The 16247-nt window shown below is 48.8% G+C and overlaps 1 protein-coding gene across 1 annotated transcript in view; it reads right to left on the minus strand.

The window, feature by feature from the left end:
• Positions 1–413: 413 nt before the first annotated feature.
• The window catches only part of bcl9l (bcl9 like), a 111982-nt gene continuing 96148 nt past the window's right edge, over positions 414–16247 (minus strand). The window contains 15 exon segments of the mRNA XM_052039709.1: positions 414–3816; positions 4929–5165; positions 9162–10287; positions 10289–10329; positions 10332–10373; positions 10376–10535; positions 10538–10635; positions 10638–10686; positions 10688–11011; positions 11013–11075; positions 11077–11252; positions 11302–11494; positions 13563–13662; positions 14363–14573; positions 15463–15582. Coding sequence (XP_051895669.1) covers positions 2630–3816; positions 4929–5165; positions 9162–10287; positions 10289–10329; positions 10332–10373; positions 10376–10535; positions 10538–10635; positions 10638–10686; positions 10688–11011; positions 11013–11075; positions 11077–11252; positions 11302–11494; positions 13563–13662; positions 14363–14573; positions 15463–15582 — 4127 coding nt within the window. The 3' untranslated portion in view covers positions 414–2629.

Raw genomic sequence — 16247 nt, forward strand, 5'->3', positions numbered from 1 at the left:
TCAGTGAGAGTCAGGAGCAGAAGTGACAGGAATGAATTCATTCTTGTACAAACAAGAAAGCCACGGATAATGCTGGATGAGACTGGGGCTACCACAACTGGGAGGGCAGGGACTTTTCAAGAAGGGCACCAACAAGCTGAAAGAGAAGGTGGGATTACTCTGATTAGATGACCACAAATCTAGAAAGGCAGAATGAAAGTGGTGAGGAGTCCTACAATTTCCCGATCCTGGAAAAGAATAGTTAGAGCATGTCAGGATAATGTGGAAATAAATACATTGCTTCATCCTCCCCGTTTCCTATATACGTTTTATTTCCTCACCAGCCACTTGCCCTTCCAGATAGGTTCCAAGGCACTTTCCAAATGACACATTCTTCCCTCGAGTTTCCTTAGTTGGTCCCCGGAAATATAACATCCAACCAAGATTTAACACCTCAGTGCCTCATTGTTTCCTTGCTGCTTCCCAGGAATTTCCTCGTCATCCTTGGGAATTTCCTCATCGGCCCAAGAGTTTCCTTGCATTGATTTGAACATTTGGTTCCAGGGATTTCAAAAACAGTCAGAAACATAGTTTTCAACTCTCATTAAAAATGTTCCTCCTCGCAAAATCATTTTTTTTTATAATTTCATTTATTTTATGAATGTCTGTATTATATAAACAAAAACAAAACCAGCCTCTGGACCAAAAGGTGCAAAAAAAAAGTTTCAAATGAAGATCTGTGACAGTTAAATCTGTCCGAGAAATCCCTCCCCAGAAGAAACCCTCCTCGCGAAACTCTCCCTCCCTCCGAGAGACTCCATTCCCTCGGACACTTCTCCAGAGAATGATTTGCCATGAGGTACCACCCCCAACCCAAACCCTGCAAACTGCTTTTCCCACCACATACACTAGATTGTGAGCGAGTGTTCTCAGACAAAGCTCGTAAAATCCTTGCAAGGAGCACCTGAAAAACCAAGCCTGGTGGGTAGATGTTGCAGACTGGGTTAAGTCACTGGATTTGGTTGCATCTGGGAGCAGGGGTGGTATTCAGTGTGAGCTGCTGAGTACTAAACCTCAACCCCTCTGATCAATCAATTGATTGGTAATTCTGGGCTACTGGCTGACAGCGATTAACAAGCCATCGTGCTTTATTTGAGGATACTTCAGGATTTGTGCTATGTTTTGGGTTAGTATCCAATGATTCCATTCATCTCTGCTGTTAAACCTCCATATCAGTGGGTCGATCTTCACCCACTTGCTCTCCTTCCCACCCACCCAAGTGTGCCTGCAGGTGGGCGTGATAATTCCTCAGGTCCTCCTATCCCGGTCACAAAAGCAAATGTCAGTCCAGTAACCCCAGGTTACTCAGAGCATCAATAACCTTCAGAGCTCACGGAACGACTCCTGAAGCACTGCCAACCACTTCACGGAACAACAGACTTTTCCCTACTACAGACTGGTTGAATCATTTGCCGTCAAGGTTCTTCAGATGCTATTTTTTGGGTGAGGCAGGGGAATTTAACCCAACGTACTCCCTTCAGGAAGTTCCAGGATTGAGCTCTGGTTTCACCCCAGCTGGTTTGCCCTCCACAGAGGTCTCCGGGAAACAATACCGGAGTAGGTGACGTACACGTTTCACCCACTCCTGAGGCCTTCCTAACAGGTGAACCTTCTCCCAACTTAAACTACACACACGGCCCCTTGGACCCCAGTACCCACCGTGTGTATCCTGCATCTGGGGCAGAACACAGAAACATTGATTGAACCAAACCCATTGAGACATGATATAGTTCCTCAGCTCTGGGGCTATTTTTAATTCCTGTCCTCTCCTCCCCACCATTTCCCCATACTGAAACACAAAATGAGTATGAATGGCACATTCTCAGTCTCAGATAGACCAGCTGTCAGGGAGGGCTAGACCTGTTTCACAGGTTTCCCTCCCACTCCTCTCCCTGTTATTTCTGAGACCACACTGCACCCAGATTTCAGGCTCTGAGTAGGATAACGGTTTTGTGTTCAACACCAAACACCCCCAATGGCTTACTGGACATTGCTCCTAATGAGGCCACACCTGATGGAACCTGCAGGGATCCAGGGGAACCGGTAGGCATGGGGTGGGAGCGGGGCAGTGATGGCAGGGGCTGAGAACTTTGACCCCACTGTTGACCTCAGGACGAAAATCTCAGAAACCTGATGGGCAGCAAAGTTCTCTTTTGGGAGAGAGATCCTTCCTGGAATTTCCCTGTCACAGTTCTAGATGGTTCTCTAGCGAAAACACAGAGTTACAGGAACCGTAAAAACAAATCACAGACCGAGGCAGAATATTTACAGCGATAATAAAATCCCTTTGCACAACAGCGGGTGAGGAAACCAAACGAGAGAGAGAAAGAGAGACAGAGAGAAAAAATAAAAAATTTAAAATCGAAAACGCAAATGTCTGGAAGTCTTCCGGCCGAGCTCACTCTGTTAAAAAATAATCTTTGACTCCCACACCTCCCCCCACCCCACTTCCCAGCCCCGTCTTGGTATAAACTCTTCGTCTCCTCAGTTTCGGGCCTCACTTTTCGTAATAAAATTATTTTTATTTTCCCACCACTGTTGCTTCATGACTTGCATAAATCCTAATTGTACGAAAAGTCGATGAGAGGAGCTAAAAGGGCATGTTGGCAGCGTTCCCTGGTCCTGGGACAAAGGTGATGGGTGCATCTAAGGACATGCTCCTCTGTCTCAACTGCTGAGGGAACATCATGCTTTGGTGGGGCGGCGTACCCAGCACGCCCACCTGCGGAGGCAGCATGTGACCTCCCTGTCCGTACATCTCCCCCGACAGCGAGAGGCTCCTCTGCTTGGCTTGTAGCATCATGTTCTGTTGGGCCATCAAGCTCTGCTGCGGAGACATGAGAACCTGGTGCAGGCTGTTGCTCATCACGCCATGCTGGCCCGGCATGCCTGTCCTTGCCATCATGGGACCTGGCACCTGCCCCGGGTGGAAAATGTGCATGCTCAGGCCCCTCTGCACCACCTGTTGTTGCTGCTGCTGCTGTTGCTGCTGTTGTCCTGGAAGGTTGGGTCTGCTGGGAGGAGCCTGCTCCAGCATCATGCTCTGAAGGTTCATGAGGTGAGGGTTGGAAGACGGGGCTTTTGACGCTTGGGACTCTCCTTTGGGGAAATACTGCAGGGTGCTGCTGGGTCTCTCTGAAGGAATGATGCGTGACAGATTGAACTCCGGAATCCCACTTGCCGAGGGGCGGATGACGTCCTGAAGTTCCGGGTCGTTGAGGACCGAAGCCACTCCCGAGAGCTGGTAGCCTTCGCCTCCAGCTCGACTCGACACGTTCTTGGTCATCAGGTGTGGAGGTGGAGGGGGAGGAGGAGGTTGTTGTTGCTGTTGTTGAGCAGGGGCCGGTCCAGTTGGGACCCCGTGGGGTGCAACACCCTCGTCGTGGGACATGGCCATCCCTGGAGGGTACACCTGCTGCATCCCGGAGCCTGGGGATTGCAGAGGATTGTGGGGTTGATGCTGCATTCGCTGGAGGACCATGGGGTTCTGAGGTAGCATCTGGGAACCACTGCCGGTTAACGGACCACAGGCTTGCCCCAGCGAGTCCTGGGAAGGGTGCACCATCATGGGGCTTTGCACAGTCATTCCAGGGCCATGCCCCTCGTGCATTGGGATGTTGGGTCCCATCATGCTGGGAGATGGCATCATGGAGGCTGGGGGCTCATGGGACAAGGGCTGCCCCACCATGCTCATCGCCAGGGGGCTGTTGGCAGATCCTGGCCCCACCACACTCTGTGACACCATATGTGGCTGTGGATTCTGGCTCCCACTCATTCCTGCAAAGGAATTGAAGAAGATGTTACTAAAGTCACCCAGCAATCCCAGTTATAACTTCCATCTACTTCCTCAAGAGGCTAAAGAAATTTGGTTTGTCCCCTCTGACTCTCACCAACTTTTACAGATGCAACATGGAAAGCATCCTATCCGGATGTATCATGGCTTAGTAAGGCAATTGCTCTGCCCAGGACCGCAAGAAACTGCAGAGGGTTGTGGACACAGCCCAGCGCATTACGGACACCAGCCTCCTCTCCTTGGACTCTGTCTTTACCTCTCACTGTCTTGGTGAAGCAGCCAGCGTAATCAAAGACCCCACCCACCCGGGACATTCTCTCTTCTCTCCTCTTCCATGGGTAGAAGATACAAGAGCCTGAAGGCACGTATCACTAGACTTAAGAAAAGCTTCTACCCCACTGTGATAAGACTATTGAACAGTTCCCTTATACAATGAGATGGACTACGACCTCACGATCTACCTTGTTGTGACCTCGCACCTTATTGCACTGCACTTTCTCTGTAGCTGTGACACTTTACTCTGTACTGTTATTGTTTTTACCTGTACCACATCAATGCACTCTGTACTAACTCAATGTAACTGCACTGTGTAATGAATTGACCTGTACAATCGGTTTGTAAGACAAGATTTTCACTGTACCTCGGTACAAGTGGCAATAATAAACCAATACCATTTAACTCATAATAATTTGCAGGAACACAAACCAAATCAAACAAGATATTAGGACAGGTGACCAGATCCTTAACCAAAGAACGAGGCTTTCTGCAGCATCTTTGAAGGGGGAGAACAGCAACAAGGCAGCTAGACTGAAGGAGGGAATTCTGTTGCTTAGGCCCCTAGCAGCTGAAAGAGAATAAACAAACTTACTGTGCCAAGAAAGTAGTGCTGGGAAGACTGCTTCGATGTTGAGGCCAATATTTATCCCTGAATCAACTTCACTGTGAAAGATTATTTAGTTATATATCATATTCCCGTTTATGCCCCAATTGGCTCGCACATTTTGTCCATCAACTTCAAGTAGTACTTTATTGGCCAAGATGTGCATGGGAAGTGCTTTAGAAACACAAGTTCTCTCTCGACTGTGGCCTCACTTACCAGAAACACTTGTGGGCTGGATCATTGTCATTGACCGCTCTGGGGCCAGCTCATCATCAGAGGTGGCAATGGTCTTAATCGCGTCATGATACAGCGGGGTGGAGCTTGGCATGGCGTACTTGGACATCTGCGACATCATGAGCGAGAGGGGATTCTGGGAAGGTGTTGAATCCGGTGAGTTATAAGGTAAGCCAGGGCCGGGACCGGGGCCGGAGCGAGAGGCGGAGACAATAGGACCTGTTTGGGATGGAGAGAAGGCAAAATGAATCTCAGTAATGCTCCAATCTGACTGACTCCAGTGCACTATTCAAAGATGATCCCACTGAAACCAGCCTGACAGGCTGAGCATCAAGAAATGCTGTGTGAAAGGAGATGCAATGGATCCTGCTGGGCGCCTTTTCCTTTACCCGGTCCACCTTGACACCCAGAAGAGTTACATAGGAAATGTAACTCTATGTTACTGTCACTGGGGAACAGCCCCATGGGCACCGACCGTCACCGGGGGTACAGTCCCACAAGCACCGAATATCACGGGGAAAACAGTTCCACAGACACATAATCACACTGAGATTCAGTTTTGCAAGAACCTACTTGTACTGAGACACAATTTCACAGAAACTGGCACTCTTGATGGTAACAGTTTCTCAGCAATTGATTCTCCAAACATACAACTATGTGCACTGACACTTCCTGGGGAACAGTTTGACAAAACATGACTCCACTGGGAAATAGTTTGACAGAAACTCACTCTCACTGGGACACAGTGTCAACGCATTCCCATGGGTCTGTCTCTCAGTTTCACAAGGAATGACTCTCCTTTGCACACAGTTTCACATGGAGAGAATTTTGCAGTTATAGTTTCAAAGGAACAGACTCTTACAGATGCACAGTTTCACAGGGAATGGCTTTCTCTAGAGTGCAGTCTCATACGCACTGATTTTCACTGGGGTACTATTTCCAGGGACTGACTGGGGTACAGTTTCCCAGAGTCTCCCTTTCAATGTGGCACTGTTTCTCAGGAATTAATATGAACTAGCACAGTTTCATAGGAACTGACTCTCACTGGGATACAGTTCCACCATTACTGGCGTTGAAAAGGTACAGTTCCATGGGCACCGTCTCCCACTGAGGTACTGTTTGATAGGAAACTGCCTCACCTTGGAACCTGGGCCATTTGTGAAGACCCTGAATAGTTTTATTTCAGTCTGCAAGTTTGTTAAGGCTGTTGGAAGAAGTGAGAACTGCGCTACCCAGGGTGGGTCTGGGTTAGGTTTAACTGTGTGTGACTGGCCTTGGGCTTTCAAGCGAGAAAGAGATAACAACAAGTTCTGAACCTGGCAACTTCATGAAACAAAATACTCCACCCTTCCTCAGATCAGTGAAATAACATAGCTGAGAATAAACACCAACAACACAGTTCACACCTAGCATCTGAATTCTCTCTGAGGTTATGGCACATGTTCCCGGTTCTAATATGAAATAAATGATCTTAACTGCACAGCACCTGCATGTTTAGCATCAAGGATGCTGTGGGGTGTGGAGATGGGAAGAGATGGTGTGGATAAGGGGGAGGGGATTGATCTTACAGCTCTCAGTCATCAACAAAGTGATGGAAGCTGTAGTCGTCACTACCATCAAGTGGCACCTACTCACCAGTGCTCAGTTCGGGTTCCCCTGGGACCACCTGGCTCCAGACTTTCAGACCCAAACCGGGACCAAAGAGCTGAATTCTAGAGGCGAGGTGAGAGTGATTGCCCATGACCTCTAGGCGGCATTGGACCAAGGCTGGGTATCCTGTGGTGAATGACTCATCTCCTGTCATCCCAAGACCTTACCACCATCTACGAATCTCAAGTCAACAGTGTGAGGGAATACTCTCCGCTTTCTTGCTGAGTGCTGCATCAACAACTCTCAAGGAGCCAGAACAAAGTAGATAGCTTGACTGCCAAACTACCAATTCCCTCCATCACTGATGCATAGTGGCTGCAGTGTGTACCATCTACGAAACACACTGCAGATCCTTGCCTACACTACTCCCACTACACAGTGGAGCTGTTGCCTCTCAGCTCCAGTGACCCAGGTTCAATCCTGACCCCTGGTGCAGTCTGTGTGGAGTTTGCACATTCTCTGTGACCACCATCACACCCTGCCTCCAATTATCAAACCAATTTTGGGTCCAATATGCCAATGCACATGGACTCTAGTCTTCTGAACCACTTTCCCACGCGAGTCCTTGTCAAATGCCTTACTGAAGTTCACATAGATTTCATCAACACATTTTGTTCCCGCTGAAAAATTCAATCAAATTTGTAAGGCGGGATCACCCCCTAACAAACGCATGGTGACTACCTTTGATTAATCTCTGCCTTTCCAAGTGTAGATTAATCCTGTCCCTCCGAATTTTTTTCAATAACTTCCCAACCACTGACGTTAGACTCGCAAACCTTTGATTAAATGCACATTTGACTGCACCTCCCCTCCAACTGTACATCAGCTCTGTGTCCCATTCCCCTGCCTAATTAGTTTAAACCCTTCCCAGCAACACTAGTGAACTTTCCTGCAAGATGTTGGACCTGTTCTGGTTCAGATGCAATCTGTCCGGCTTGTACAGATCCCACCTTCCCCATCAACAGTCCTTGTGATCCAGAAATCTGTCTCCTACTCCATTCCTCAAGACAAACATTCACCTAGCCTATCCTATCCTCATGAATAAATGTAATCCAGTGGTCCTACTCTTTAATCTCCATGAGCTCCCTGAAGTCTTATTGAAGGAGCTCATCCTCTTTTTATCTTTGTCATTGGTACCAGTGGGGACCAAGACATCTGGCTATTAGCTTCCCACTTTAGAATGCCCTGCAACTGGTCTGTGACCTCCAGCTGTAATGTGATGCTTTGCCCTTTAACCATCTCAGTTCCAGGGACTGATTCCTTCAGGCACCTGATGTCTGTCCAAGAACCCTCCTACCCCTGTAAAGTTGAAGGAATTGGCACGGGACCTGACTTTAGAAGAATCAGAACAAATCCACGGACTGAATAAGCAGAAGATTATGAAAAGATAACTGCGGTACTGAGCTAAAGTCCAACGACCAGAACACCAGCACCAAGACTGCAGAGCGAACCATCGGCCAGGACACAGGAAATGGCACCCTCCAGTGGGAAGGGCTGGAAACAACTTGTGATTCTCAGGAGGCAGAAGCAGTGGAGTCTTGGCCCCAATAGTTGAGTGGCACATCTCCACCCTTAATTGGACAAATGTTAAACAGCAAACTGGTGTCTGTAAACAGACTTGATAATGTAGTAACAGATAAAATGGCTTCTTCTTAAACCAGGACCAATGAACATGAGATGGTCATTAATAAATTTAATAAGAGAAACTTCTTTGACCAGAGAGATGAGGGAAGTACACATGCACATTCATGAGTAACTGACACACAGAGATCAGTTAAGTTATAAACACATGAAGAGGAAGTGGAAGATGCAATGATAAGGTAAGATGAAGAGAAATGAAGGAACAGTTGAGTAGTCTGTCAATGAACTGTAAATTCTTGATTTTTTTGCATTAAGATACAAACACACCTAAAAAAAACAAAGGACATGAATAGATGATGGATAACGGGGTTGGAGGGAGCAGGTCGGTGTGGGGTTGGGGAGTGGTGTTGTGTTGAGCAAAAATCAGTCAAGTTGCAACACTATTCCAATGCAACGACATCCAGGGCACAGGGCCGGCTGTGACGTAATGTGTTGCCCCCAACCTGCCCCTGGCTGCCATCCCATGGTGCCTGGTCATAGAGTCACACAGGACAGAAACAGGCCCTTCAACCCATCGTCCATGCTGACCATCAAACAACCATTTACACTAATCCTGTTTTACTCCTCCCATCAACACCTCCCACCCAAATAGCAGGAACAATTGACAGTGAGCAGTTAACCTGCTAAACTGCATGTCTTTGGGATGTGGGAAGAGGAAGTCCATGTGGTCACAGGGAGAACGTGCAAACTCCACATAGACAGCAATGGAGATCAGGATTGAAGCTGGGTCACCGGAACTGTGAGGCAGCAGCTCTACTACTAGCTGCGTCTCTCTGCTGCTCCTGGTGTCCGAAGTGGGTTGGGGGATTCCAATGGGAACATAAAGAAAATAATCTGGCAAAAATATGTAATACTTTGAGGTTTGATTGCTGGATCGGGTGGGCTACTCAGTGATTAGTGCACAGATTCAACCTCCTTTCTCACCTTGTTCAATGTTTCCCAATGGGGCAGAAGAGTTCAAGCTCATTGGCTGTTTCCCCTGACTGATCACAGGACTTGGAAGGGTGGTCTTGGGTGATGAGGTCCATCCAGGTGAGGCGACAGACATCGACGGTGACTTTAGCCGACTGGGAGAGCTTGCTGGAGAGCGTACAGGAAGTGATGAGCTCATGACCTGGGAGACTTGATTGGACCCGAGGCATTAGTGGACGTCAAGTTGCCAGCTGAGACGGCGTCTGGGAGACTTGAGATTGGCAGACGGAGAACTGACCAGAGGAGAGTGAACTTGGCTGATGGTTGGTGACTTTAGGTGACCCATGTTGGGAGAATTCATCTGATTTATGTTGATCGTGAGGTCAGAGGGTCTTCGGCCTAGTCCCCTTTGGGACGCTGGAAGCATTGCACCCACGTTACCGTGGTTGCTGGATTGATTTGAAGTTGGGGTCATTTGCATGTGGCTCAGTCTGGCTGTGTTGCTCATGCTACTTACAGGCATGGGGCCTTGTTCAGGACTAAACATCTCCCCAGGATTCCCCATGCTATTGACTTCCTGAGACATATTGGAATACTGCCCTTGACCACCAGGAAAACCCTGTTGTCCATGATTTGGGAATTGCGACTGCATCAACATTTTCTGAGGGTCACCCATCATCCCACTGCCGTTTTGTGCTCTGACTCTTGCCATCTCTTCTGGAGTCAAAACCTGATGTGACATCATTTCCTGTGCCCTCATTTTCTGTGACATCATCATCTGTTGCTGAGGTGTCATCTGGACATTGAGATTCATGTTCATGTTCATATTTACATTCATGTTCATATTGACATTACCAGGACCCATCGATGCGTCCATATCACGCACAGGTCCTGCCTGCCCCAGGGGAGGGCTCAACATTCCCCTCGACCCAACAAAGTCCAATCCCATTGGATTTCCACTCACATTATCTCCAGGCAACTGGCCAGGAAACATCCCAGAGATAGCCCCTGGCTCCATCTGTCTCTGTGCCTGCATCATTCGCTCCATCTCCATTCCTTGGTTCATGCCACCAATGCTGTTGGCATTGTTCAGATTCAGTGGGCGCTGCATACCCATAGATCTCTTTTCCATCAGCTGTTTGCCGCAACAACTCTTCCCTGGCCCTTGGGTTCATGAACTTTCAGGATCACCCTGGCCGGGATGATACGGCATGCCTCCTTGAGGAAATTCCCTCCGCCTCCCATCGGTGGCATGTCATCTGGCCAGGCCATTCCAGGCCGCACAGTCCGTCCTGCATTGGATTCATGGCCCCCCAAAGCCTCCATCGGTATGTTCTGCATTCCTCCATATCCACTAACCCTCTGCATCTGGCTATTGGGGAAGCGCCGGGCCCTGAGAAAGGGGCAGTTCCTCGGGGTTGCATAGAATCAAGGAACGTCCATGGGGCCTGTGAACGGTTCCCCATACCCGATGGCCATTGGTCCCGGCTTTGCTGTGGTAGGGAGGGGGAGGCCCTCGTACCATCATACCCCCCATTGGCCGCTGCATTCATCATTTCTTGCATTGTTCTTTGTTGAACCACAGCTTGCTCCTGTTTCCTCCTTTTCTCTTCGTAGAAGTCCTCCTGAAGCTTCCTCCAGGCCACCTGTTCTGGAGTCAGATTCTCTTGGTTGACTGGATTCATCATCATGGTGACCTGCTGTCCCATTGGGTCATGTTGCATTACCTCCTGATGATGCATAGTCTCTTGCTCCATATTCGGTCCTTCAACTCCGCCCAAAGTCTGTGCTTGGGAAATCATGGACTGTAAAGGTTCTTCTGGCTTCTTCATGACCTGTTGCCCATCTCCTTGCCCATTAGGGCCGCAGTTGTCCTTTCATAGGAAATTCACTCTCACTGCTGCGCAATAAGAGCCTCTCAATGTCCCCTTAGGGTCTGCAACGAACGTTCTCTGTGCTCTAGTGCTCCTTGGACAAGCCTTCCAGTGTTGCCGTGCAGGTTCATGACAACGATCCATTCACCATTTGGATTGTTGGCCTCCCCACTTCCTCCATTGGCTGGATCAACTGGAACCCCCTTGGAGCGGATTGGCGGCTGTGTTGCTGACATTGGGGTGAGCGTTCCCTGGCTGGTTCCCAGCTCCGCCATTGCCTCTCCATCGATTGGAAACCCATGTCCGAGTGCAAGGCTTCGGGTCCGGCTCCCCTTCATGAGGCAGCGAGCTGGGGGGCTGTAAGCCGGTTGGCCCTGTTGCTGGGATTGTGGCTGGGGTGTGCGAGGCTGGAGGGGTGTGCGGTACAGCTGCTCTTGAAGTCCGGATCCTTTTCTGGGCGGCATGGGAAGCCTGTCGGTGAGAGGAAGGAAAGACGTTACTCCCTGCTCCAGTCAAACCCACACACACCAGCGGTAGGTAAGTAACTATGCCAGTATGGGTCTCAGCTTCATTTCACTAACATCCCCCATACAAACATACAGCAAGTGGGGCCCTGGATGAGGAAGAAGAGGCTGAATCCTTACCCCTTACAACCAAATTTCTTTCTAATCCATTTTGTTGGGCTCAAACTCAACTGCACTTGTATGCAAACATGCACAATTCCTCAAAGGAGTGATGCTTCTTTGCCAAAAAGTCACTGAAACCCCTGCTTGGGCAACAATACTAATCCACTGCATGTGTGTCCTAAGAATCTGACACTGAATTCTGATTCTCCAAATTGATTTTACCAATCTTAAAGAGACAAGACTGGTGTGCAAGTGTATTTGGAGCGGTTTAAAAATAATTTAAAATGTTAGGTGTTGGTAGCCTTGGGGTATGCAGGGCTAACTTTGGCTTCAAGGGTGTGACTGAGAACTTCCCCTTCCCCAGCTAACCATTTCCAAACAGAGGTACAAACTCTGCGGCTAGTCCCTGATGTTTATTAATGAAAGCTCCTCCATACAACAAAAGTTTGCCAATCAATTCCTACATAGAACCAATTCGTGTTCAAGTAAATTACCCAAACTTCTGAATCTTCCAAACTATTGTCTAATCCCTAAACATTCCTCTCTCCAAAGTCAGACCAAAATGTCCCTAACTACAATAACATTCCCTGTGATGGCGACTTCCACCTCACCCTCCACAGCCTGCACTGTGACTAATCATGCCATCCTCCTCCTCCTCCTCCTCCTGCATCACTTTGTTGTTTACCCTTTATCGTCCCACTCCTATCTATCCAGTTGTTCTTTCAGTCCTTGCACAATCATTGCTGAAGTTTGCCAAGGATCTTGGCATCACTCGGATCGGGCCAGATTGTACCTATATGCTGACAACCGCCAATTCTACCCCTTCAGGTCACGTTTTGGTATTTTAATATTGCTTTTCCAACATCTTGTTCTGGATAAAGCACAACTTGCAGCTCATTATTGGGAACACCATTGCCTTTAGCATCTGCCATAAACTCTTGTTCCCTGACCAATGGCTCTATCGCCATCCCCAGCCATCATCAGAGTCTGGACCACCCCTGTTTGTTACAAGACTCTAAACCAGACTATTGGTAATGAACTCTTAGCTTCCAAATGCATAATCCTGTTAATCACTAAGATGATGTATCCCCAGCACTGCTACATCACCTGTCCTCAGCCCTGAAGCAGTCTTTTTCCTGACAAAGGCTTCATCTATTCTTTGTTATTTCTGGGCTAATGATTTCAACATTCCCCTCACATCTATTTTCTGTAAGCTTCTGCTCAACCCAAACTCCGCTGCCTTGCAACAAGTCCTGTTCAGGAATACATTCAATACTTGATGAGACGTTAACTCCCGCATGGGAAAAAAAGTTTAAAAATCCTCACCCTTATTTTCAAACATCTCTGTGCCCTTGCCTCACCTCGTCTCTGCCGCTACCTTTGTGTGGGTGTGTTCTGCCAACACTGATCAACTGTGTATTTCCTATCGCTTCACCTCACCACTGTCAGCCAGAGAAGCCCCATCATGTGGGGACCACTTACGCGATCCATCCATCCACAGTCGGCCTTTGATCCTCCTCAACACCCACTTCGTTCACCTGGCTTTAGCTCAACCCTCTATCCTTGAAATCAGGACGTATTTTCACGTAGTGGAGAGCTGGAGCTTTCACTTGCAGGGGATGTCAAGGCCAGATGAACACTTCAAGACCTGAGACTTTTGTTAGGTGGAAGCATCAAGGGAAATGCAGGAAAGCGGAGACCACCACCACCACCCCCGCCCCCCCCCCCCCACCATCCATGAAACCCACCTCCGCCCTCCACCATCTGATTAAATGGAGGGAGGGCTAAATGGAATCTTGCTGTGCCAGTGCTCAGTGGCGACTTGAACGATTATGAATGTTTAAACTCTGAAGGATGACATGAAAAGTTTAAACCGCTGTGTAAAGTTAAGTTGCCGTTGGATTGTCACTTACCTTCGGATCGTATACTTGCTCCAGTTTCGTGCGAGGCACATTGTGCGTGTGATAGGCAACGATTGAGTCTGACCGGCCCTGGATTACGGCCTCCGCAGCCCTGCCATCCAATAAAGAATATCAATGCAGCTGGGACATTCAATGCAACTTCCACCTCCTCACTCCCAATTCTCACTGACCCCCACCTTCCCAACCTCCACTTTCTCTACCCTCACTGAATCCTCCTTCACCCTCGCTAATCCTACACTCTCAATTCCTTTGGACCATCCCCTCACCCTGCGCTGAGCCTTCCATCCCAACACTTACATCGCCCTTCCTCCCTCTGCATTCCTGCTTTCCCAGATCTTTGGAGTGAATATTGTTCAGCAAATACAAAGCCAAAGACAGCTCCACTGGAACCAGTGGGTGCGGTGATAATGTGGAGTGGTGCTGGTGTGGGGATTCTTAGTCCATGCCTGATGGGGTGGTCCACACCTGGGGCCTGCGCGTTCTCCCATTCCTTGTGAGCCTTCTATTGCTTAGACCTTTCTTTCCCCTCAGTTTAGGTTACAACCCCTCTTCACCCATCTGTTAGGTTGTTCACTTGTTCTGGAACAACCCACGTTTGCTCTACAATATCTTTGATTTACTCGCTCCAGTCCTTCGCTGTCCGTCCTACACTTCTCCTCTCCCTGGCTCCTGGAGTTGCGTATAAAGAACTAAGTAATTTCATTGCCGTCAACCTCAAACCCAGCTCCGTAGATGCTGCTTGAGCTCCCAGAACTTTCCAGCATTTTGCTGCATCAATTCCGCACACTCACATGTTGGCCAGGTTAGTTGTGAAGACGTAAACAAACTGCGAAGGTGGTTTGCTGGGGTTCCTGGGATTGCCACTGTCCGATCGCAGGCAGGGCCCGCCTGCTGGGTTGTGAGGAACGCTGGGAGGGGCACTGTCGCTGACTGTCGGGAGGGGATTCGAACTGGGAGAGGGTTGAACCGCCCCCGAGAGGGCAGACTCCACCACAGTACAATCTGCACAAAATAAACACAAGACAGTCAATCCCAAGTTTGTCATTCTTCCCGGGTGTTCCTTCCCGCAGGGTCCATGGTATCCTCCCCACCCACTGGACTCTGTCACAACCTTGTCCCTCAGAACCACTGCAGGGCACACAGAATGGCTGAGGAAAACAGAAGAGTGGTGGGTGGGGAAAGTACCTCAGGGGGTGAGGCTGGGTGGAAAACAGGGAGGAAGGGAAGCCGAGGGGGTGGAGGCCAGGCAGGGACCGGAGAATCAGAGGGGGAGGAGAGCATGTGGAGCAGAGAGGGAGTGATCAGAGGGGGAGGGAAGCAGAGGGGGGCATCAGAGAGGGAGGAAGGCAGGGAGTAGAATTGGCGGCGGGGGGGGGGGGGGGTTGCGGAAGATAATAGGGGATATCACTGCTTGCTTCAGGATTCATCCTGATTCTGCCAGTGGCCACCAGATGGTGCTGCAGACTGGGGTTCAGCAAACCTTTGCAGGACAGGGATGAAGAAGCAGTGACGTGTCCCAAGTCTGCTGATAACACTAATACCTCCCCACGGTACAGAAACTACTTCTTCTGGTGGAATGCATCCTTAAGATTAAAGCTAAGCCATTCAGGACTTTTGCCACAAAGCACTTCTCATACAAAGGCTACTGGAAACATTCTCTCCCAGAAAGCTGTTTGGGGTGGCAAACATTTGAAAATATCAAAATTGAGACTGATAGATTTATTTCTAGGTAGGGAGAAAGGAAGGTAAGCAGAATAGAGATAAATATGGACTATAATTCAATTAAATATTAGAGAGGCATTCGTGTAAGATTTTAGTGATTTGTTAACGAACACTCATTATTACTGGTTTTCATGAGGAATTTGCTGATACCGATCCTTGTGTTACTCACTGTGAGTAGCCACTCCAGGTTTATCCTCGTCCTCACTGTCTGGTCCCGAGTACCACTCATCCCCGCTGTACGGCTGCTTGCGTTCCAGAACACAACGCCTCTTGCTCCGTGGGGCTCCATCTACCGCCAGGGAAGCACAAATAATAAGCACAAGATCACAAGCTGGAGTCTGTCTGCATCACAGGATCACGTTACTCACACACAGAGCAAAATGAATCCTTGTCTTCTGAGATCAGCAACCGTCTGTTCAAAGTTTAAACACATAGTAATGGAGGCACATCAAAGCTTCCATAACCCATAGGCCACAGAACCACTGGGCTGTTATGGGAAATTAGAGCTTAATGCTCTATTCAATTCTGTCATCAGGACTGTAGGATGGTACTCTGCCAGAACTAAGGGTTGTCAATTTGAGCTCCTGATAGCCATGAGTTTGAGGTAACTGGGGATTAGGAAGGAAGAGGGCAATTGGTTTGAGGAGGGTACTGATCAGGTGCATACAGTTTGAGCTGTTGGGGACAGTGGATTGAATTGTCTGGGGCTGTCAGTTCGACTTGCCTGAGTGCAGTAGTTTGGTCAGACAGTCTTGTGTTTCCCAAGGATCAACCCTTAATTCCTCCAATTTCTCACCTGCAGGCTGCCCCTTGGGGTCAGTTTGCACGTGTGCACTGGAATTACCTTACTTGACCTCCCCACCTCCTCTATCACCTTCCTCCAATTACATAGATGAAAGACTAAAGCCATTGTCTTCAGGTGCCATCCTCTCTTCCAAGCCTCTCCCCAGCAAC

This window comes from Pristis pectinata, chromosome 27 (assembly GCF_009764475.1).
Source record: "Pristis pectinata isolate sPriPec2 chromosome 27, sPriPec2.1.pri, whole genome shotgun sequence".
Lineage (NCBI taxonomy): Eukaryota > Metazoa > Chordata > Chondrichthyes > Rhinopristiformes > Pristidae > Pristis > Pristis pectinata.